General features: G+C 42.6%; 1 protein-coding gene across 2 annotated transcripts; it reads right to left on the bottom strand.

The window, feature by feature from the left end:
* Positions 1-725: 725 nt before the first annotated feature.
* Positions 726-18,346, bottom strand: RAC1 (Rac family small GTPase 1). Of its 2 annotated transcripts, XM_053364146.1 has the most exons (7): positions 17,958-18,346; positions 9,686-9,757; positions 8,700-8,817; positions 5,221-5,277; positions 3,715-3,777; positions 2,538-2,697; positions 726-2,348 (listed from the first exon to the last, which is right to left on the bottom strand). In XM_053364146.1, exons 1-7 carry the CDS (start codon positions 17,990-17,992, stop codon positions 2,218-2,220), a joined length of 636 nt encoding a protein of 211 aa, XP_053220121.1. In that variant the 5' UTR covers positions 17,993-18,346; the 3' UTR covers positions 726-2,217. The 2 variants fall into 2 exon arrangements, with proteins under 2 accessions (XP_053220121.1, XP_053220122.1); XM_053364147.1 differs by lacking the exon at positions 5,221-5,277 and having other exon boundaries at positions 17,958-18,339.
* Positions 18,347-24,729: the final 6,383 nt, after the last annotated feature.

Raw genomic sequence — 24,729 nt, 5'->3', positions numbered from 1 at the left:
ACAACTCACCCAGAAGCCAACCCAGTTGCATGCACACAACAGCCAGACTGGAAAATGGCAGTTGTATCACCCTTCGCGCTGCAGGGCTTTTGCCCAGTCTGGGTCAACTAATCCATCTGTGTCAGTCTCTCAGTGGTTTTCAACCAGTGTGCTGTGGCACCCTGGAGTGCCTTGAATGATGGTCAGGGGTGCTGTGGGAAACCTTGACCTCTGTCCCTTTCCTTCCCTCCCTTCTCTGATGCCTTGTGTGTCTGCCTCCCAAAGGCTTGCACAGCCATTTGTTGCAGCTGCCTACAAAGCTTGGCAGGCAAATGGTGCCTCTGGGGCTGGCCAGGAGATGCTGGCTGCCAGGAGCTGATGTGGCCTTGGAGGAAGCAAGCCAGTCTGCCAGCCCTTACTCTGTAGGGAATGGACAGACAAGTCCCAGGCCCCTGTGGGGCAGTGAGAGGAGGCACCTCTTGGGGGGGGGAAGCAGCAGTGGCTGCCCAGAGGACTCCCAAAGAGAGGGGAGAGGAGAGGAGGCTGAGGGAACACTCCACAAGGGAGGGTGTTTGAAAAAGGGTGAGAGGCTGCCAGCTCTGCAGGCGAGGGGTGACATAACTGGGCTCCTGAGCCCCACAGGGGTGCCGCAAAAAGAAGGTAGTCAAGGGAGCCGTGGACTCAAAAAAGTTGAAAACCTCTGCAATATATGAATTCAGCTCACAAATTCAAGCTCGACCACCAGCGTGATTCAAGAAATTTATTAAGTCATACATGCAAAACATACTGCTAAATTGCATTACCAAAAAGATCAATGTAAAAACTTCACAATCTTGCAAACTCCATTTATTTTTATTTTTTTTGTTCTAGTAGTTGAAAGGTTGTAGCTCAATGTTGTGTTCTTGCCAGCATCTGGGATGTATGGAACATGGTTAGCACTAGGTTACAGAACCTCACATACCAACTGCCATTACTAGATCAATCAACAGGAGGCGAGGTCGAAAGGGCGATGTCAGCATTAGTAAAATTACAGCATCAGGTTACCTGGCAAATGGTGACATTAAAGGAAGGTGATTAAGGTGGTGTGAAATATAAAAAAAGTACTAGAAGTGGTAAATCTGCTGAACATGATTTTTACATCAAGTCACCTGAAGACTAAAGGAAGCCTTTCAAAAAAGCATGTATACTATTATGACAGGAGAAGAGGGGGAAAACAGAAACAAGGCTATGCTTGAATATATCTAAACTACAAAAAAAATGCAAATATATCAGAAAGGTTTTAAAATACAAGTTATATTGCTCAGGAAGAAGATTCTACAATAAAGCATCTAGCAAGAACATGTGAGGGAATGACCAGTTCAAAATTGTAGCAAAATGAATGCGGCACTGGAAAATGCAAACAAGTGATCCATAAAAAAATACCAACCTTCCCCCTTCAGTTACTGCTTTGTTGCAACAGAGGGTTTCAGTTTACTGGTTTTATTAGACAAGAGAGAAATCCACTGAGTTTAACCAACTTGTGGACAATGTAGTGTAAATTGATCTTTACAGTGTCAAAATACTGTTGGGCAGTTTCCCTTGACCAATCCAGGCATCTTTCACCAATCAAAGCAATATACTGCTCTCAAGGAAGACAATACATTTCAAGGAAAAGTTTAAATCACAGTCCTTAACAAACAGGAAAACTTTTTTTTTTTAAATTTAAAAAAGAGGGAATCTGTATGCTGTCAATTATTGCGGTAGTTCAGGCATGAAAGAAAGATACTAAGACCATCAGTTGGATGAGTGTATTAAACAGCAGCATTTTCCTACCAATAGGATATCGGAAGGGAAACCTATAAAGTTTTGCAATTCCTAATAAAACATTAGTATCTTTAAAGACACCTGTTTGTCTTAAAAAAAACAAACAGGTTTCGTGCTCCATCTACAAAGCACAACAATACAACATAGATGAGCAGGTAATTTGGCAACACTCGATTAATCTGAGCAAAGGGACTTGGGAAAATAAGGCTTTATATAGGTTTGTCTTTTTTTTTAAAAAAGGATATCTTTAGTAGAAGACAAACAAAATCTAACTTTTTAAACAAAGGGGAAAGAGATAGTGATGATTGGTTCAAAAATTTTGATGTAAGAGAACTAATCTTTTTTAACAGAAGAACTTGGCATTGTTGTGAATGCTCCATTGTTCCAAGCAAAGCACAGAAGGTTCTGAGGAAGGGGCTGGGACTGGGGGCTGCATTAGAGTAGCAGACATTTTCTCTTCCTCTTCTTTACAGGAGGGGGGCAGAGAACTGCTCGAATAGCTTCGTCAAAGACTGTCTTGAGGCCTCGCTGTGTAAGTGCTGAGCATTCTAGGTATTTTACCGCACCTGCAGGAAAAAAACAGAACAAATCTGAGCTACTTAGAAATCCAAACACCCCAACCCCAAGGGATAGCAAGTCAAAATGGAGGCTGAAGTCCGTCCCCCGCCCACTGAGACCCAAATTCCACAGCCCTTCAGCTGAATTTAGGTTCTACAAGAACTATCAGCGCTCACACAGCTAGATCAAAGCCCTACCAATCTCTTTTGCCATGGCAAGGCCTTGTGGGTAGGTGATGGGAGTCAGTTTCTTCTCCTTCAGCTTTTCAATGGTGTCTTTGTCATCTCGGAGGTCAAGTTTGGTTCCCACTAGGATGATGGGAGTGTTAGGGCAATGGTGTCGCACTTCTGGATACCACTGGAAGGAAAAAGGGGGCAATTAGCTTCTCTGCATATGCAGACAGAGCATGCATATTAAGAATATAAAACAAAAATACAGGTATTCGTTGGGTAGAAATTCACATCATTTGTCTGCAAGTATTAGGCATGACCAACTGTATACCAAATGATGAGTCTCCAATGCATTCAACAAGCTTAAGAGCCACCCCCTCTACTTCTAAGCAGAAGCCCCCAAAACAGAGCAGAACTGGCACTATTATTATTATTTTTACAAAATAAATTTTACAGCACAATCGATGTCCCCCAGGGGGATAACAAAATAAGGACACAGTTCAGGGAGAGAAGCCAAATGACAGTTGGTTCCAGCCAAGCTGATGGGTGAGAGCTGTGCAGGTCTCTCTCTCATCCTGCTGCATTCAGGTAGAATGGCTACCCAGCAATTCTCTCAAAGGGTTTTTGTTCCAAAAGCCAGAAACACTCTGAGGAGGTAGCTTCATCGTCCAACAATCTTGACTATTAGCTTTATTATATCTTACCCAAAATGAGGTTTGCCATAAACTTCCACATTTGATGTTAACACAAAATGGCAGGGGGGTTGATACCAATTTTGTTTTATAATTAATAAGAATAATATATGGAACTACCAACATGATTTTTGCAGATGAAAAAGTGATTATTGCATTCCAGTTGCCTTTCAAATGACAGCAGCCCAAAGTATCAAAATTTGGCATTCTGACACTTCGGGCATTCATATTTTATTTTCAAAAAAAAAAAATAGTTCTCAAATGCTGCAGAACTAATAACAAACAAAATCCAACCACTTATGTTTAAAATAGCAGTTATGTATATTCAACCTGAAATATTCCTTTTAGAAACGAACACTCTTGCAGTTTTAATTTGAAGACTTTATTAAAAACAAACAAAACAGAAACAAACAAACCAAACCACTAATTTATTTTACTGCTGTCAAATAATGAAGGTTAAAAATTTGTGGGAAATCTCCCAAGGGAAGAAAAGACAAATGTTTTTCACTCACCTTTGCACGGACATTTTCAAAGGATGCAGGACTCACAAGTGAAAAGCAAATTAAGAACACATCCTGAAAAACAGTATTTTAAGAATCTTAGTCTCTGGTGGTTACTTTCCAGATATAACGAGTTTGCCATATAATCAGACTTCTAGTTCCACTCGTGGACATTTCCAGTTGCTAATGGACAGCAAGCTGAGCCAGCAGCACAGGAGGCCCAAAACCTTTTTTCTTTCCAGTTAAAGCTGCAATGCAATATTAAAACACGAGAAAATCCTGGAAGAACTTAACAACCTGAATCCTAACCCTGTATCTCAGTTACCTTCTAACCTATTAATTTATGCACTCACATCATTTGGCTCACTACTTTAGGAATCTCCTGGGGGAATTGTTGCTGTTTCCTCTAATCCCAATAATCTGGCCACAAACTGGAAATACAATATGCCTCTTTTATGCTGCTTAGGAGCATAATATTTAAATATGCTTTCCTAGAAATACACCCCAGAGTTCATGAGGACTTACTTCCTAGCAAGTATATTTGAGGCTGCATCTTCAATTTTACTATTACTAACCCAGTTCTTCTCTTACAGACCAGGGGAAGTTGGGGGCGGGTGACTTACCTAGAACAGAGGCACTGCCTATTTCAAGAAACGGACAAGAGCAGCCATTTGTGTAATAGACCAACCCTGCCTCATTGCTCCAAGTGCTCTGAAATTCCTGGCACTCAAATTCAGGATAACATAACATCTTAGGATGCAGCAGTTAGTATACCTCGCCCTTAAGTAGGTCTCTGCTGATATAAGGCTGCTAGTCTTAGAAGCTAATGGGGACAGTTTTACACAAGCTAAAGTGGTGGTCAGCTGTCATTCATTCCCAACAAGTCTTGCGCACCCAAGTTCCATTTGTGAGCGCCTGCTTAACTCTTCACATTGGGAAAGTCCTATTTTCTGCTCTAGCCTCCTTCACACACCCTTCCAGTTTACCCCACGTACAGGTAACAACTTGGCCACCAAAGAATCAGAGGCCCTTTGGAGTGTTAGTTGATTGGGTTGCAGCTCCAGGCTGTTAGGTCAGCACCTTGACACCTCCAGAGTTTAGCGCTTGCAACAATAATTATCCATGCAGCAGGACACCTGGTGAAGAGCAGTGCTGTAAACTCATGTGCTCCCATAGCCCCTCTGCAGCTCCTCCAGCTTGCCAGATACCGAAGTGCCTCTTGTCCTTTTCGCCTTCCACCAATCCCAGACACTCCGTGGTTTTCCCATTCAGGAAAAAGGACTAGCTGAAGCCTTTTGAAGTAAATGTCCTTGGTACAATAAGAGTCTGGTCTGATGCGACAGCTGTGGTTTGTTAAATAACACGTTTACTTTTAAGAGAAGCAGAAATTCAAAGGATGTTTGGGACTGTAAGGTGGATAGGGACACCAAAATATGGGGAGCCAGTATTATGGCAGCAGGAGAAGCAGCAAAAGAAGATGAAAGAGCTTGGAGCATAATGGTTGAAAGTTTTACATACGCAGAACGGTTGACGTTTCACCCTGGGAGTTAATTCCTTACCATTCGTTCCTTCAACCTAGTAATAGCATGAAACAACTTAAGATTAGGAGAGACTTAAAAGAAAAATAAGCCCTTTGCTCATCATTTTTCACTCCTGTAATGTCAACATAATACAGTCCTCATGGGGATGTACTATGTCAGAATTGGATGTGAGCGAACCGCGAATGAAATCTTCCTCTATATAAAAATCAATAATCTCTCCTTTACCTGAAGGAAGCTGGTTTTTCTGAAGTGTTCTAAGCCGAGTTCTTTTCTATATGTGAAGAGGTTGAGTTTAAAAAAAAAATGTTTCTATTGATTTTCAGGGGAGTTAATTTTTTGATGCAAAGAAGCCTTTGGGCATGCCCCCCACAGATACATGTTTTCTGAGCTTGGGCACTGCCAGGAATGATCGCCTTTGCAGGTCAACTGAACATGTAACTCCAAGCGCAACAACATAAAGCATGCTTTACTTGGAAATTAAGTTCTACTGAAATCATGGGCCCCCAATAAGGATATTGAGAATTTATTATAAAATGGTGCATTTGCAGAACTTTCTAAGAAATCTGTCTTAATTGCAATAGGAAAGCTCTGCCAATTGCTAGAGGCACAGGATGTTATAGGCGTCATCACATTTGGCCCAAAGCATTGCAATGCCCTTCCTTGAACTTCCAAGTGTGTATTTGCATGAGCATGTCTGGAAAGTAGCTAAATATTTTGGTTTCAAAGCACGGAAAGGTGATTTAGGTTTGCAATATCCAAGTCTTTTGGCAACTTTATCCTTGGAAAGATGATTTGTTCTCTAGGTGCTATAGCACTTCATTCATCTTTAATTTGCATCTGGCCTATTAACAGAGGAGGACAAGCCAGCAAATCCAAGTAGGACAGACACTTGGACACTACAGTCACTGATCTCTTTTCATCAAGGCTTAACACAGCAACTCAGCTGCACGCTTGAGGTGTGCTTCTTCCTCATGATTTTGTGGTTGCCCCAGATGAGTCACTCTGCACTCTGGAGTCTCTCTTGGAACAAAGAACCCCTTTTTGTTTTCCTTCTGGCTTTTCCGGCAGCTCTCTTGGAAGCAGCAATATAGCCAATGAGAATGTATTGCCAGCCCCTTAGTCTCAAGCCCTGAAAAGAAAAGGCCCTATTTTGCTGTTTCACAGAGCACATGAGCAGATACAAGGAACAAAATCTGATTTTTTCAGAAATGTAAAGTAGTTCATGAACCAAGCTGGGAAAGGTCACAGTACTAAGAGCTTGGCATTTTTTTTTTTCTTTCTTGGATGGCAAGAGTTAATTTTTTGCATTAACTGAAAGCACTAGGGAAAAGCTCTGCTCCCTTTCTCTGAAGTCCGTGAACCATTATCTATTCATTTTAAAAGCTGTTCTTATGACTTGAGAAGTCTCTGTTTGAATTTCTGTTGAGCCATAAGGAGCAGAGGGTGCTCTTGCTCAACTTGTGTTCCACAATCAGTGACAATTCCACAGCATGAATGAGATGAAGAAAGGAGACTTTCACTCTCAGTCTATGCACAGGGCAAAACTGTAAACCAAAAAAACAATCAGGAAGAAATTCAGTGAACCACTGTAGGTTTGGCCATTACTGAAGATTTAGGGGAAATTATTTGCTTCCTGTCTAACAGCAATATGTTCCATTCAGAGCTGCAAGATTTGCTGGAGCTGCAGACAACGCAAGTTCAAAATTTAATGCAGCAAATGTGGTTACCCATCAAAATGTCCCTATGTATTGGGATGTGTTTACAAACAGATTACTTATATACACCCTGTTCTGTTGCTTGTTTGCTTTTATTATGGGTGTGGTTTTATTTAATTTTTGATTTTATCTATGTGCAATAAAGTTTTGTTATAACCCAATTCATTAAACAATAAATTCTTCACTTGAAATCAAACCAATCTTAACCTATCATATAAGAGAAAAACAAATGCTATCTAAGAACAAGGAATTAACCTTTGTAATTAGTATCTTTGGGGAAGTGGATTTTGGAAGAGCTGAGATACAGTAGTCGCTCATCATTCATTCTGGACTCCCTGCCCCCAACAGCAGGAACGGACAAATGGCAGCACAAGAGCAATTCAGAAGGCAACACGCAAGGAGGCTGCCAATATATTTCATGCCCAGTGCTGTCAATACATTTTGCCCCTACTACTGCCATCCAGATCTACTCATTTCAGAGCTATAGCCTTGCTCACATTTTCATTTAAATGAGCCCCTGTGTCACAATTCATCTCTTGCCCCCCAGTGAAAAGCTGAACATCAGTGCTTAGCGATGATAAGTGTCAGACTGTGCCTGAACAGCAAGAATGAACAAAGGCTGCTTTTTAGCCGGGTTGCTGACCTCCCATCAAGGGCCTTGCTGATGAAACTATTTTGTACCCTAGATTATTTAACAGTGGCGTTGTTCTGGAATATTCTAAGCACAGCACAGATTCACTGTAACTATTTCGGCAATGCCGTTCAGCCTTGAGATCCAATGGACACTGTGCTAAATCAGAAACTTGAACAACGAGCTCAGCCAAAGGAAGGAATGGATTGTTCTGGAGGGAAACTACTATTGCGGTCTCAAATTCCATTCTAAAAAAAAATGGGAGCAGCAGAGCAACAACTCCACAAGACGAGCAAGCTAAACATTTTAGAGCATGTTAAAAATGTAACATTAGCAACAGTGGTTAAATAGCAGTAAGGAGGCAGAAAGCTTTTGCATTAAGGAGTTTGCAATTACAGAACCTGCTTATTAAGGATTAGAGATTTTGACACCCACCAGAAGCTCACCTTCACAAGCCCCATAGAAACAAATGAGTCATCATGCAGAAGTAAAAGCTTATGCACAAGAATTACATCAGGATGGCTTCAGACATGGTAATGCTGCACAGCCAAGTAAAGATGAAGTTACTTTCATGTTTGGCTGGCAGCACGAGATCATGTCTGAAAAGAACCTGTGAAAGAAATTTGTAAAGGCATGTTGTTGTTCAGACATGATGATCCGGTACCACCTGCTCAACTGGCTGTGCAAGACATTACACCTGAAAATGCTCTTGACGTGAACTTACACAAGAGGCGTTTCCAGGAGCTCAGTCAGATTTCTTCAGCTGCCAGTGTCTAACACAGCTGGCTTGGGATTGCAGCGGTAAATTAGAACTGGTCAGAAAGTTACCAAGAGACAGGCACCAATTAATGGGAAGAGTTTGCTCAACAATTGTTCTTTTGAACTCTGCTTCTCACATAGCTGCTACTAGCCCCTGCTTAGACTAGCAAGGATTAATGCAGGCTTCACCATAGTCCCTGTGCAGTTTGTTAAGTGTCTTGGCATGTTGGTTCAGCACATTTTACACTCAAAGTGAAAGCATCCTTAATCTTCTGCAAGCCTGCAATTAGACACACACACACACACACACACACACACACACACGTCAAATCATCCACTATAAAAGCTTACTGTCTGCGGGTAAGATAACGGGCGTAGTCTGTCATAGTCCTCTTGTCCAGCTGTATCCCACAAGCCCAGATTGACTGGCTTTCCATCAACCATCACATTGGCAGAATAATTGTCGAAGCTACGGAGTGAGGGGGGAAAGTTAGTGTATTTTCTTTAAACCCTATCCCTCTGTGCATCACACTGCTGTCACTTTAGAGCAGGATTATCACCTAAAGGGATTTGCATGGCACCTTCTCCACTTAGTTTTAGGTGCCACGTATGTGTATTTCACATATATAAAACACTTTAAAATGTTTTGTCACATGAGGTTTAATCCACTAGGAACAACTCCTGAGCAAGTCTCATTACAGCAAATGGCATTTATGTAAGTCCATGACTTTGCTCTTCTTCAGTCCTTATTTGCTTCAGTCAATGTAGCTTCCCCCAAATCCTATACCTTGCATGCTTTTTAATATTGCATGAAAATAACTTTTTTCCAGATATGCTAGCTTTTCACAGGCAGGCAAGCATAACACTACTCACTTGTTTGTAGACAGTAGGACTGAAATCCTATTTAAAGGGTTGTTTCTCTGGTTACAAAGGGCCAGACACATTTTCAATCACCTATGCATATCCCTCAGCCTCTGGAAAATACACCCTTTCAGACATATAATATGACTGAGGTAAACACACCTTTTCTTCTGACATATACGTGACTTTTTGACATGTAACATGCACAGGTAGGAGCCAACTAATTCAAAGCACACGGGTGTCACAGACTGCTGCTTACAAGGTTTGAACAATTAGCTGTGTGTTTATGGCTGTGAACCAGTGGTCAGAGATGCAAGTTCAACTCATGATCAGCTACCAAGCTCATTGGGTGCCCTTGGATACAATTTCCTTCAGCTCAACCTACCTCACTTCACTATTGTAAAAAGAGGCAAGTCAAGTGCTCTACAGCCCTTTGGACATGAAAAAGTGCTAAAGATACAAAAGGAAATACTTACACAGTGGGTATATATTCTCCAGGAAATGCATTGGTTGTATAACTGATGAGTAGGCATGTTTTACCTACAGCACTGTTAAGAGAGAAAGAAAAAGTCCTGATAAGAGCCCATTCACATGATAATCTTTATTTTCATAATATATAGGGGAAACGTGAAGAGAAGTGCATTCTTTCATCTCTGGTTTAGACACTGAGATCCAGCTCCGAGGGCCTTCTGGTGGTTCCCTCAGAATGCAAAGTGAAGCTACAGGGAATTAGCTCCGAGGGCCTTCTCAGTATGGCACCTGCCCTGTGGAACACCCTCCCATCAGATGTCAAGGAAATAAATATCTGACTTTTAGAAGACATCTGAAGGCAGCCCTGTTCAGGGAAGTTTTTATATTTGTTCGAATCCACCCACAGTGACTGGGGCAACCCAGTCAGATGGGTGGGGTACAAATAATAAAATCATCATCATCATCTCAACCTATCAAGTTCCTCCAGAACCGTTTTTGTGAAGTTGGTGTTGAGGTCCCAATTTCACTAGTTCTTGATTAGAGAATGAATCTGTACCACCACATGAAATTATCTTCCACGTTTGTTTGTCTCATTTAATCTTTGCTCTGTTAATCTTCCCATTACAGTTTATTCCCCTATTAAAATTTTCCATTATTGACATGTTCCTCCATCTTCAGCAGGGGTCGGCAAGGTTTACCTCGCCTGGGCCGGTTCACCGGTGCAGATTCATCTGTGGGCTGGATTGCGTGTGCGCGCCGGCGATTTCCGGCACTGCGGAAGCAAGTCCCCGTGCTGCGCCAGTTTAGCACAGCGCACGGGGACTCACTGAGCGGGCGGCTCGGGGGCCAGTTGAATGACTCCCGTGGGTCGCTTGTGGCCCATGGGCCTTAGGTTGCCTACCCCTGATCTTCAACTTTCCAATTTCTTGCTATAACCTGTGCAGCTACAGCTTAATGGCATTGTAAACATCTCTCTATATGGTATATCTGAATTTTGGTCATCAAATAATAGTTAACAAGCCTCATGTTGGGGAAGCAGATGTGTGTGCTCCATCCATGTATTTTCCCAAACATTATCACTTCTTCATACTTCACATGGCCAGGTAATCTTCAGGTAACATCTAGACCAGGAAACTATGGTTACCAGGTATGGAAAAAGCCAAGATTTTAAACCACAATTTAAAGTTAGTTTAGGATTGTTGCTTGTTCTAAGCCTCTATGTTCTTGGTTTAAATGTAATTTAAGACTTCCGGGGTTAATTTTGAGTCTTATTAAACCAATACAGTTGTACCTTGGTTTTCGAACAGCTTAGTTCTCTAATGTTTTGGCTCCCGATTTGGCAATGGTGATATTTAATGGTGAATTTAAATTGTTAAACTGTCTTCTGAAATCCACTGGCTATTGCTCCTTCCTCCTGTTTCTTCTAGCTTTGTTTGTTTCTTTAAAAACTTCAGATTTATAAGAAAGAGGGAACATACACATCCTGCTAGATCAGACTAAAGGTCCTTCTAGTTCAGCAGCGTTCCCCTCAACAAGAGGGCTCTAGAAAGCCCACAGGCAGAACATGAAAGCATTAACTCTCCTGCACTATTATCTCTCCCCCACCTGCAACTGGTATTCAGTGACATGCTAGCCCAGTTTGAACAACTGTTAAACTTTCAGAAGACAGTTTAACCATTTAAATTTAATACTAGAAGAACTTTTCAACTTGCAATCCCAGCTCCAGGTCACAGTCTCTTCAGCTTTCTTAACTTGAGTGGTGAGGCAATTGCTTTGCAATTACTAGTGTTTGCAAAGTGCTCTGAAGATGAAAGTCACTGTGTAAGCACAAAGCATAATAGACATTTGTGGAGAAATCAGGCATTGCCAGGTGTGGTTATGTATCTTAGCACTCCTTGAATAGCCTGCTGCACACATTTCAAAGCTTGGAATATAGCAGACCTATCCAGACAATAGTTCACCTCAGAGCTGTATCCAAGAAAGATCCCTTGCCACAGGGCAAAGTAAATCAATGGCGGGATCTCACCATTTCATTTATGTGAATGCAGAATCTCAGGTATCATCCTCTGAGATCAGAGAAATGCCACATTAAAGTAGTCTCTGGTTTATTTATTAATTTCTCCCCACAAGAGCAAAGAATCAGGAAGGGGTAGCCGAGAAAGAGCACGCATGCAACACTAAGAGTGAAGTAGTACCTGAGCTGGTCCAGTGCCTTGAGACCAATACCAGTAAGGTAGCATATATTCACACACAAATGTGCACAAATTTGATTTTAGCTAAGACAGTACCACATAGCCCAGATATATTTCAGGGTTGGGGAGTGTGGCAGAAAAGCCTGAATTTTATTATCAAGAAAACACAGGAATCTGAATGCATAATAGTTGATCTGCATGTCATATTAAACCAGTTTATTTTAAACCATGGCTTAATTTGAAGAAGCAGCACAAAACCACTGAAACACATTTTGGAAAGAAGTGGTGAAAGATTTCAAGTCTAGCACAGAAGGATCAAGAGCTGCCTCTGCCGTGGTTCTATAAGCACATCAGGCAATTCCACTAAAACTCATAAGGAGATGCCAACAAGAACAAACAGGTCCCACCGGCCTCAGCTCTGCAGTTCTTCAATTCTAGGCTTCCTGCCTTCTCAGTTTGCTGGCTCTTTGCCCTATGAATCAGTTCTGCACAGATATTCTGCTCCAAAATGAAGGTTTCATTTCCTTAGACTTCGTAATGATTCACTCAATTCAAGTACTGTACATGTAAAGCTTTGAATAGTCTCAGTAAACCCAACTCCTCTCTATGGAAAAATGTATGTGCTAGATGTGCAACTTTTCAAAGCATAGAATTAAGTCAGAAAGTTGTAAAGTTAGGTGAGCATTGTTTCAGCTATGCTCTGCCTGACCTACTTGCATGAACCAAATCAATAATTTGATGGCATGATTAGAAAGTTTTAAATAAAGATAGCATTTCCTTCCTACTCTGCAATAACTTTCTAGTTTTGTTTAAAAAATATTCCCCAGATTTAAAAACAAAACTTTTGCATGCACTTTTTTATTACCATAATATGGTTTATTCAAATACCCTCAAGTGAACTGTGTTGTGTGTCACAAGTTAGTCCTAAAACAAAATATTTCACTATAAAATATTAGCCTCTTGATAGTAATATTATTATAACAAGACGTTTGTGCATGGGTTACATACATTAAGTCATTTTTTTCCCAATGAGCCAATGGATGGTATGAAAGATTTTTGTGACTGTGGCACAGTATGGAAAATTGGTGGGAATATACAGCTTCCTGAAAATTTCACTTTCATATTTAAGTTGTAAGCTCTTATTGATGGAAAATAGTGCCTCAGAACTAAAAAAAAACCCCCAGAAACGGAACTTCTGGTGTCAGTAATCAGGATTTCTGCATACTCTCCTAACTACTCCTATCCAAATCCACCCATCTCTCCACACCATCCCAATTCTCACCAAGAAACTGTTACATGCCTACATTCAAAATGAATAACCTATTCAAAAGGAATAGACCAAACAGGGAGGAGTAGCAGCATTGTAAGTAACGGAAATGTACACTTGTGAAGAGATCCATGACTTGGAACATGGAAGGCAAACTGAGAGTATATGGGTAAAAATCGTAGGAGAGGGAAACAACAGTGGCCTTACTGTGTCTGCTATAGGCCTTCAAGTCAGACTGAAGACTTGGATGATGCTTTTCTATAGCAGATTACCAAACATTCAAAAATGAAAGATACAGTAGTCATGGGAGACTTCAACTACCCTGACATCTGTTGGGATTAAAACTCGGCCAAGAATGTTAAGTCCACCAAATTTCTCCATTTCCTCAATGACCATTTCATTTCCCAGAAGATGGAAGAATCAACAAGGGGGTCATCTATCTTGGACCTATTCCTCACCAACAGGGAGGAACTGATTGATAAAGTGGAAGTACTAGGAACACTGGAGGAAGTGATTATGTCCTCTTGGGTTTCATGATACAGAGGAAAGGGAAAGCAGAGTATAGTTGGACATATATTCTGGAATTTAAGAAGGCCAATTTCAAAAAGCTTAAGAAACTACTGGTTGATATATCATGGTCAGAAATACTCAAAGAGGAGTCGAAGATGTGAGTTTCTTAAAGATGCAATACTGAATGCAGACAATTCCAACAAGAAAGAAAAGCGGGAGGTATCTAAAAAAACTGGTGTGGCTACATAAGGAGCATACAGATGAGCTGAGATTTCAGAAAGGCATGCATAAGAAATGAAAGAAAGGGGAAATATCATTAAGGAGGAGTATACATGAGTAACCAACAGTTGGGGGAGGTCAGGTGGCCAAAGTTCAGAATGTGCTCAGGCTTGCAAGAGAGGTTAAAAATAATACTAAAGGTTTCTCTGTCTATGTTCAAAGGAAGAGGCAGAACAAGCAAGTAGGAGATCCTATGCATGGAGAAGTCAGAGAAATGCTGTTGGGTGGTAGTGGAATTGTAAGTATGAGCATAACCACCATAACGCTATGCCTCCAACTCCCACCTCACCACACTGCTCCTGGACGATACACATTGTTGATGGTACCAAAAGTCAACATGAGATCAAGGTGAATCAACAGGGTCATATTCCCCCAATACAGGTTATCAATCAGGGCAATCAAGGCTGTTTCAGCGCCAAAATCCAACCTAGAATGGGCCTAGATAATCCACATTCTCCAAGGATTACTGAAATGTATGTGCTTTGAAGCCTCAAAGTATATGTTAAGCATAGACAATATGTTAAGGAGTTTAACAATAAAGAGTAGTGTTTTGAAAACTGGAGTATGGTACCAATATTTTTATTGTAAACACCAAATTAAACATTTATCAACAATTTCTAATAAAAATGTGATATTAACAATGTGTCACTTATGTGAATTGCATATTACTTCATGCTTATCAAAATAATAAATAAAAAGTGTTGCTGACAACGCCCCCCCCATAGCAACTAGACATTCTGTTTTGGCACCCACAACCCAGGTCCCAAAAGCCATTTGGCTCCTAGCTTTTCTATCTCAGTTTCTAACATGGGTTCCAAGTAATCTCCTCGGACAGGTAAAATGACTGGCTTACTATCAAGCTCAACTAATTACTGAGCTATCATCAATCTTTAGACTTTCAGCCCTCATACATATACTTTGAATTATATTTCATCCGCTTTTACAAGACTCTTCAGATTTATTTGTAATCTGAAGACTAAACTACACATCATATTACATGGAGATAGTAATGGTGATACGCAGAGCTGTTATCTGTACTTCTCAGAGAAGCTACACAGATTTGTTGTAATGCTCAGTTATAGACAACACAGGATTTTTGTTTCTATTTGAAAAAAAATATCTAACGGGATAAGACTAGTCTTGTTTTCCAGCTGGCCTCCAATGCTCCTCTGAGCTGACATCTAGAAGAGGGGGGGAAAGAGACACACAAATGATGGAAACTGCCTTGTCTTGATAATTGAAAAACACCAGAGAGTTGAAACACACATACATTTTAGCATAATCTTTATAACAGAAGCCATGTGTCACATCAGTTTGGAGAACAAAAAGGGGTTCCTTTGTGTGTGACACCTTTATGGAGCACTATCAGTGCATAAACATATTTTCATACCTGTTATGTGATGGAATAAGCAAACATTACCACTGTGTAATCCAATACTAGTAGGATAACCTAAATATATACACTTGTACCCAAGTTTTTGTAATCTACAATAACCAAGAGAAGCCTTATGTTTGACTAGGACTGTAGAAACTGGAGTTAAATCCCTATTGATCCAAGAAGCTCTCTCTCTATATATATATTCTACTCACAGGGCTGTTAGGGAATTATATAAGTAATATATAAACACACAAACTGAAGTAGGCATAACTTCAATTGCAGAGAAGCTGAATGGTGGGAGACTCAAGACTCACGAAATAAAGTACTTCTTCACACAGCACATTGTTAAAACTATGAAATTCACTACCACAAGTTGTGGAAAGTTAAAACCATCTGGTAATTTGAAGCCATCTTATGTTGGTGGCAAAGCAGAAAAGAGGAGAATAAGACTATCAATGGCTACTAGTCACAATGGCTATCTTCTAAGTCTATGATCAGAAGAAGCATATTATCTGTATGCCAAGTTGCTGAGGAACAGCAGCAGCAGAGAGGGTTTCTGTCTGCATGTCCTGTTTATGGGCTTTCCAAAAGGCATCTGGTTCATCACCATAGGAAACAGAATACTGGCCTAGATAAGCATTTGGGCTGATCCAGCAGGGCTCTTCTGCTCTTAGAGGGAAGAATAGGTTTATCTGTTTGTTTGTTTTTTATTATTAAATTTATATACTGCCCTATACCCGGACTCAGGGCAGTTCACAATACAAAATTACAATATAAAAACACAATATAAAAACACAACAACCAAATAACCCTTTTCTACAAGTTAATTTGTATCAAGTTAAACTTAGTGAAAAATTCAAAAAATGTGTTGATCACTTACCCCTCCATATGTATGTATGAAGGTATTGGGAAAAGTGAAGACTTCAGAGACAGAAAGTTACTAGCTTAAGTCATTGTTATATAAATGCTTATTTTTTTTACTTTACACCAAATTCATCCCAAGTGCTCCAAGCAAGCAACATGTCTTACTTCTGAGCAAACATTAGGAACAAGCCAATTCATTCAATGAGATTTACTACCTAGAAAATATACATGGTAGCACAGCCTTGAACAACTTCTGAATGATTTTAGGAAGTGGGTTTCCTTTGTTAACCTCAAAACAAAGCAGAGGTTTGACACCAATACTACAGCTGGCAAAAAGCAATTCATACAAAGCCTACAAGACTAGTCACTGTATTTTGGAAGCATAATCGTATCTAATGATTGCAATAAATCTATACCTCACTGGAATCTACACAGATAACATTATTGCCTCAGTTCAAAACTTGCAAAGCCAGATGTTAAAGTCTCATTGTACATAAGCATCTCTTCAGAGATTACCTTCCTCTACCACAAAAGCAAATGCTGACCCCTTAAGTCTTGGAGCACAGTTGCTGCCAACACACCTCCCATGGAAGGAAACCCCTCCCTTTGTATAGGTACCTCTAGAACTGCTGGATGCATTGTAGTCATTTCCCCTCTATGGCCAGCCCTCTCCTTACTGCTGCAGTTAGTGAATACTGTAAAGTTCTGTGGCACTTCTGTTGAGAAGCTGCTCAACAGCAAATGGCCAGTGGCTGCTCTTAGCAGCAGTCACCCCAACATCAGGAAGCACCCTATGTTTCATCCTAGTAGAAGCAGCGTTATCAGAGGGTGGGTGCTGAAATTCCTCAGGACTAACCACATACTACATGTTGAAAGAATACCTAATATTAAGAGCAGCTAGTAAAGGGGAGAAAGGAGAAGGGGAAAGCAACAGTCCAGGTCTGGCAGACTTGGGAGGCGATCTTATGCACTTCCTTGGGAGTAGCACAAGACTTCTGCATGTTATGCACGCTCATTTATGAAACTAAGTTCTAAGGGGGTTACCCTGAAGTAAAGATAGCCTTGCTGGACAAAATCACCGCAGGCGCAAAGTCCTGCCCAGCTTGCATGGACAAACCGTGGTGACTAGGGCTACAACCCTCACAGTTCTTACAAGGGAGTAAGGTCCTACTGAGCATTGTGGCAACATCTGGATTCTAGTTGTGTTTACTCAGAACTATACTGAAGAATTAGGAGACCGGCAGGGGGTGGGGAGGAGAGCCAAACTCCACATGGTCGGGTCCATGGAAGAGAGCGCCCCACCCACCCCCACATAGCCAAAAGGCACAAAAAGGCAAGTGGAGATTAGGGTTTGGCACAGGACGCCCATTCTTCCTGGAGTGTGTATGTGTACGTATTGAAGGTTGGGGAACAGAAATGACTGCTATGCTGGGGTGGGGGTGGGGCTGTGCTTATGCATGTATTTGGAGGCGCACAGGAAAAACCCCCAATTTCCGTGGGGTTCTTGGGGGGCACATTAAAAGTATATTCCCTTCTCATAATCCCAGAAATCCAGCATTGGACTCCGCTGCAAACCTTCCCCCTCCTGCGACTCCTACACTCGGCAGGAAAAAGTCGCCCCCTCAGCCTGCGCTATCCAGGCCCGCCTGAGGCAGAATTTCCCCTTCTTCCTCCCGCTGCCGAGGCGGGGAGCTGGAGGCGAGGGCCCTGGCAACCCAAATATGCGGGAGGCCCGGACGGGAGAGGAGGAGGCTCTTATCCCGGGGGCAGGGTCCGCGGCGACTTACCCGTCTCCCACCACCACACACTTAATGGCCTGCATCGGGGCGGCTGCTGCTGCTTCTTCGTCGTCGTCGCCGCCGGTTCCTGTTGCTCGCCGAGGAGCCCGCGAGGCGTCGTGGCGGGGAGGAGAGCGAGGAGGAAATCCCCAAAGGGCCTCGGCTCTTTCCCGTGGGAGGAAAGGAAGTTGACTGAGGGAAAACGGTCACGGCGCCGCCGGAGCAACGGCCACCACCCAAAGCGCGGGGCGGGCGAGCGGAGCCTGTGAGGAAACAGGAAGCGGCCGCTCCGCTCACATCCGGCCTCGCGGCCTCGCCCTCTTCCCTCCTCATCGGCGGGACCGCCTTCGGGAATGTCTCGCTGGGCCTGGCCTCACTCAAGCCCCGACGGAAGTTGGACGGAGAGAGGAGGTGGGGGGGCGTGGTAGGGAATAGCGTCACGTTTCGGGCGCGCTCGGAACGACTTCGGGGAAACTCGGGTCAGTAGGACGGGGTCGGCCGTCGTGTTCTTCTTTAAAAGACACTATTCGGAGAGCGCCCCTCCCGGCAGCATTCGGAAACGCTCGGTTTTGCCGGTCTTTCGGGAATGTTCGGAAGGACTCGGGGGGGAAGGCGTTGAGGGGGCGACGGCGTTCGGCCAGCGTTCGGCTCTTCGTGTGCGTCCTCGCGCCTCGCTCTCGGGACAGTATTTTCCCCTCCCTGCCCCGCTCGCCTCGTGTTCGGACATTTCCGCTGCCGGCCGATTCGGACATTGGTTGAGGAGGGGTCGCCATCTTTGTGCTACTAACCTACTCAGAAGGCGCGAGGGGAGCTGTGGGTCAGGGACGGGGGACGGTTTCCTATCAATCTCCGTCGTAGCCATTTTTCTTTATATATATATATATATATATGCATGCTTCAGTGTATGTATTTTCTACTCATTACATATTTAATATAAAAATATTGATAATTTCCTAAAGCAAAGCGCCCCATCTAAATCTACCATCTCGGAAAAAGTGGTTTTAGTTGTAGTGAAAATGACATGCAGTTTTCATAAAAGTACACTAAAATTATTTAAAACGACTCGCCATAACACTTTTGTCTTCATCACTATTTTTATGTTTATGTCCCACCAAGGAGCTCAAGGTGTGCATAGCTCTCCCCACCATATCCCCGCAACATCCCAGCAGGACAAAATTAAACAAGCGCAGTGCGGGGGACAGGGAGAGGCAGTGTTAAGTCTTACAATTCAGTTATGCTACTTGAGGGCTGCAGCTTTCCCCAACCTGATGGCCTCTATTTGCTTCAGACTACAGCTCAACATCTGGAGGGCACTAAGTTGCAGAGTATGGCAGAAACCCCTGTAAGCCTGTAGGAAAAGCCAGCAGAGATGTTACTGTAATTTCTCTTATTCTGGATGCTAAACTGTTCTGAGGACCTTGCAAGCTGAAAGGTAGGGTGGCAGGACCCCTGACCATTAGGTCCAGTCGTGGCCAACTCTGGGGTTGCGGTGCTCATCTCACTCTAAAGGCCGAGGGAGCCGGCTTTTGTCCGCTTCTGCAGACAGTTTTTCCGGGTCATGTGGCCAGCATGACTAAGCCACTTCTGGCGAACCAGAGCAGCGCACGGAAATGCTGTTTACCTTCCCGCCGGAGTGATACCTATTTATCTACTTGCACTTTGACATGCTTTCGAACTGCTAGGTTGGCAGGAGCAGGGAGCAAGCAATGGGATCTCACCCCGTCACGGGGATTTGAACTGCCAATCTTCTGATCGGCAAGTCCTAGGCTCTGTGGTTTAACCCACAGCGCCACCCGCGTACCTGTGCTTTAAAAAATAATAATAAATGCTGTAAGCGACAGACTGGACAAATGGCATCAGAGTTGAGGAAGAGAGGCATTCTGTACTCTTGTACATTAAAAATATTCTAGCACATAAAGTTGTGCATTAATGTCAATGCAAATTTGTTAATAAAAAATGCAAAGTTATTAATCTAGTCCAGGCACAGGCAAACTTGGTCCTCCAGATGTTTTGGGACGACAATTCCCATCATCCCTGACCACTGGTCCTGTTAGCTAGGGATGATGGGAGTTGTCATCTCAAAACATCTGGAGGGCTGAGTTTGCCTATGCCTGATCTAGTCACCCCACAGCTAAATTGGCCTTAAAGCTGGTGTAAATACCTTGTCCTGATGTATCGATGTGCACCAGCTGAGGGAAAGCGCTACTGGAAGAAGTTAAGTTGGCAGAAGTTACACTAGTGTAAAGGACCAAAAAAAGTCTGTAAAGGGGATGAGAGTGTTGGGCAAATGCATAAACAGTTGCGCTGCATCAGAATTTCTTTCATCCACTGGTCCCATCCCTGAAACTCTTACACCCCTTACATCAACAAAAATACAATTTCAATTAAAATTCACCCCACAGTAGTCAATGGAAGAGTATAAACTGAAAGTTTACACTGCCTCCCCAGCAACCTACCACCAGGAACAGGTGTGATACAGCTTAATTTGCACAGGAAATATGTCAGTGTATCTGCCTCCTGTCATATCTGTCTGCTTAAGATTACTCTCCTGGCTGCAATTCCTTATCTGGAAGCTAGTTCCATTGAACTCAGTGGAACCTACTGTACTTATGAGTAGATGTGCATGGGGCTGTACTCCAGCTGTGATCTGCAAGATTTGCTTTTCCAACAATAACTATTTTTGTTATTTCTTTCCCAAATCAACACTCCGAAATCATTACTGTGCATTTTTATGTCATTCTGTTGTGAAGACTCACTAACGATGAGTACGGTACATCTAAGAACATAGGAAGCTACTTCATACTGATCCATTGGTTCATCTAGCTCAATACTGTCTGACTAAGAGCAGCTCTCTAGGTTTTGAGGCAGGGGTTTCTCCCTGTGTCCCAAGCAATAAATCCTGGGTTTTCTGCATGCAAAGTAAATGCTCCACCATTCACCCATAGCTCAGTGGACTATTTCTTTTGTTTAACTTTTTGCCCCATTGTAAAACACGGAAAACAACTCACAAAGTTTAGGAAATCTGCTTCCTGTTAATTTTTTACTTTAGACATTAAGTTAGTTACTAAACCGAAACCAGTACAGTACCTGCGTAAATGATAGTGAATAGTCTCAAAATGTGGACAAACAGTTCTTTAACTACCCGATGCAAAGAGGAAGTCTATTTAAAAGTTTTGAGAAGTTGTGTAATGTGACTTTATATGTGTATGTTGGCAGAAGAACAGCATGATTCCTGTACGTGGGTGTGGATTGCTAGAATAATCATGCTGATGTAATCCTGGAAAATTTGACACAGACTATAAAGGCTAGGGGAATCATGTTCATGCTGAGTTTTTCAAGGAACACTGCCTTTTTTATTTTTAACGTCGGCTTATATTGAAATATGTTCAGTATTGTTTGGAATTGTTGTCATCTTCACTGCAAAAAAGAGAATTAAATATTAGAACCTACTTGCAGCACTGTGTTATACATTTCTACTCCCACTGTCTTCAGTGAGGTTTACTACCAGATAAGTAGGCAGAGGGTTGTAGCCCATAAGTTGAGTAATATTCACCATCCTGACCGGGTTACCATGCCCTGTTCTTTTAACATCTTCTTTAAGCTCCAACCTGTACAGTGGTACCTTGGGTTGAGTACTTAATTTGTTCCGGAGGTCCGTACTTAACCTGAAACTTCTTAACCTGAAGCACCACGTTAGCTAATGGGGCCTCCCGCTGCCGCTGCTCTGCCAGAGCACGATTTCTGTTCTCATCCTGAAGCAAAGTTCTTAACCCGAGGTACTATTTCTGGGTTAGCGGAGTCTGTAACCTGAAGCGTATGTAACCCAAGGTACCACTGTACTTTCTTGCCACACATCTGAATAATAATAATAATAATAATAATAATAATAATAATAATAAATAAATAAATAATAAATAAATAATCAGGCAAAAATTGTTGCCTGACTAAAGAAATGTTAGCTGAATGTTTTGATAGTAGAATAATTCATTAAATTCATTAAGGCTGCAGTATTATAATACACGGGAATTAGTCCCATTGAATTCAAAGGGACTTAATCCTGAGTAAATGTTATTTTTAGTGGATATCCTATCCCTTACCATAAGGTCCTAGAGTAGGTTACAGCAATAAAAAATACAGTATTAAAATCAGTGTTTATAGGATTGTGGTTAATTTTCTATAGATTTTTATCTGTTGTAGTACTGAGGCTATAAAACAGCTTAGTTGTACAGGAAAGAAAGAAAAAATAGCAGCTGATAGTTATAGTTGCAGATTTAGATGTTCTAAGAAAGGCACTAAAATGAAAGTGTTGCTTCATAAGGTTCCTGAGTCGATGGAGGGTGAAAACTATGTCTTAACAAAGTCAATAAATGGATGCCATGTTGTATAGAAGGTGTGATTCCCCCCTCCCATATCAATATTCCCTTTCTTAAATTCTTGATTTGTCCACAAGCACAATGTCCCAAACTTGTGAAATCCAGGCTTCAAAAAGATTTGCATTTAAAGTTTTCCCATTTTTTGCAGTCACTAATCTAGCTGCAGTTAATAAATGGATGGTGAGGTCTTTCTTGGTTATGTTCCAAATCTGAGGAGTAACATAATATAGTATAGCTAATTTGGGGCTGGTTGTAGTGATTTGTCTCACCATTTGATTGTTTGAAAAGCTTTCCCCCAAAATGGAATAATTTTGGGGCAAAACCACCACATCTGCACTAGAGAGCCAGGTAAATTACATTCCTGACAGCAAGGGTTAGATGTGTATAATCTGTCTGGGCACATGTACCAGTGATGCACTATCTTTAACACATTTTCTCAAGTTCCAAATGAGATGGATGCACATGGTAGTTTATTACAAATTTGTTCCCAGAGCTGTTCCTCTAATTCTTCTCCAAAACCTTTTCCCCATTGTAGTCTTAATGGAATGAGAGGAAGGACATCCAATTGTATGAGGATTTTATATAGTTGGGAGATTATTTTCTTTCCCAGTAGGTTGGTGGAGTTGAGTAGCTGCTCAAAACTATTTAAGCTGTGTAATGCCCTTTGGACAAAGCAGCCAAAGAGCAAGGCACACATGACATGCTTAGGGCCAGATTTAGGCTTGATGAGGCCCTAAGCTACTGAAGGTAGCTTATGTCCAGCTGTCCTTTGTCAACAACAAATTGTTGCTGCTTTTTGTGTTGAATATATGCTACATGGTAATTTATGGACCCAATAGGTATCCAAAATCATTTGTACATGCAGAATGTAGGCACCCTATATATAGATATGAGCAAACCAGTGATATTTTAGGGAGCAGGCTAGCAGGCAGGACCCATTACTTACATCATAGGAGCCTACACAACACAAAACACTGTTTGCTGTATGTAGGTTTTATTTTGTTTTTTATCTTATATTTTGGAAATGTACATCCAGGGTTCTTTTCCTTTAAATTTTTTGGGGGCCCCCAAGGGAGTGGGGCCCTAAGCTACAGCTTGTTTAGCTTATACATAAATCTGGCACTGGTCATGCACATACAGTGGCTCACACCCTAGAGCTTCTTGTTGTTTAGTAGTTTGGTTGTGTCCGACTCTTCGTGACCCCATGGACCAGAGAATGCCAGGCACTCCTGTCTTCCACTGCCTCCTGCAGTTTGGTCAAACTCCTGCTGGTATCTTCGAGAACACTGTCCAACCACTGTCTCTGTCGTCTCCTTCTCCTTGTGGCCTCAATCTTTCCCAACATCAGGGTCTTTTCCAGGGAGTCTTCTCATGAGGTGGCCAAAGTATTGGAGCCTCAGCTTCATGATCTGTCCTTCCTGTGAGCATTCAGGGCCGATTTCCTTCAGAATGGATAGGTTTGATCTTCTTGCAGTCCATGGGACTCTCAAGAGTCTCCTCAAGCACCATAATTCAAAAGCATCAATTCTTCGGCGATCAGCCTTCTTTATGGTCCAGCTCTCACTTCCATACATCACTACTGGGAAAACTATAGCTTTCACTATATGGACTTTTGTTGGCAAGGTCCTAGAGCAGGCATAGGCAAACTCGGCCCTCCAGATCATCCCTAGCTAACAGGACCAGTGGTCAGGGATGATGGGAATTGTAGTCTAAAAACATCTGGAGGGCCGAGTTTGCCTATGCCTACCCTAGAGCAAGAGCTGCTAAATTGTGGCCCCCTCCGGATGCTGCACCACAGCTCCCATCAGCCCCAAACAACCTCTGTGGCCAAGAACAGGAGCTGCCCTCTAGCAACAAGTTATAAACTCCACAGGTTAGCCGTAAACTCTTGCCCATAAACCATGGTCCGTTTTGGCGCTTCAGATGCCGCTAAACTACAGCTCCCAGCATCCAGAACCGCTGACCTTGCAGGCTGGGGCTGATGGGAGCTGAAATCCGTCCGCATCTGGAGGACCCCGAATTCCTTCCAGTTGTTTTTAAATCTCTCTTCCCCCGCCCGCCTCTCTGGGAAGAAGTGATTGGTCAGGAAGGGAGCTGTGCGTCGTGACGTAGGGGCGCCGCGACGACGCCGGCCGCGGCGGCAAACCCTGTTGCCCGAACGCAAACACCTTGCTCGGCCGGGGCTGCCTTTCACCTTCGCTCCTCCGACATCCGGGGTTTTGCGAGGGGTTAGCGCGAGCCCGGCGGGGGCGGGCGGTTAGGCGCAAGCTGTTTGGGGGGGGGGAGGAGAGGGCGGAGCCTATGAGGCCTGGCTCTGCAGGTGAGTGTATATGGCGGTGGCGGCGACGACGCTGCTGTCCGCCCTGGTTGCCAGGTTCTCTCAGTCGGCGGCCGCCAGGTCGTACGGG

Source organism: Podarcis raffonei, chromosome 14, assembly GCF_027172205.1.
Source record: "Podarcis raffonei isolate rPodRaf1 chromosome 14, rPodRaf1.pri, whole genome shotgun sequence".
In the NCBI taxonomy this organism is placed as follows: Eukaryota; Metazoa; Chordata; class Lepidosauria; order Squamata; family Lacertidae; genus Podarcis; species Podarcis raffonei.
The sequence above is the reverse complement of the archived record's forward strand: the minus strand, read 5'-3'. Positions and strand labels throughout refer to the sequence as shown.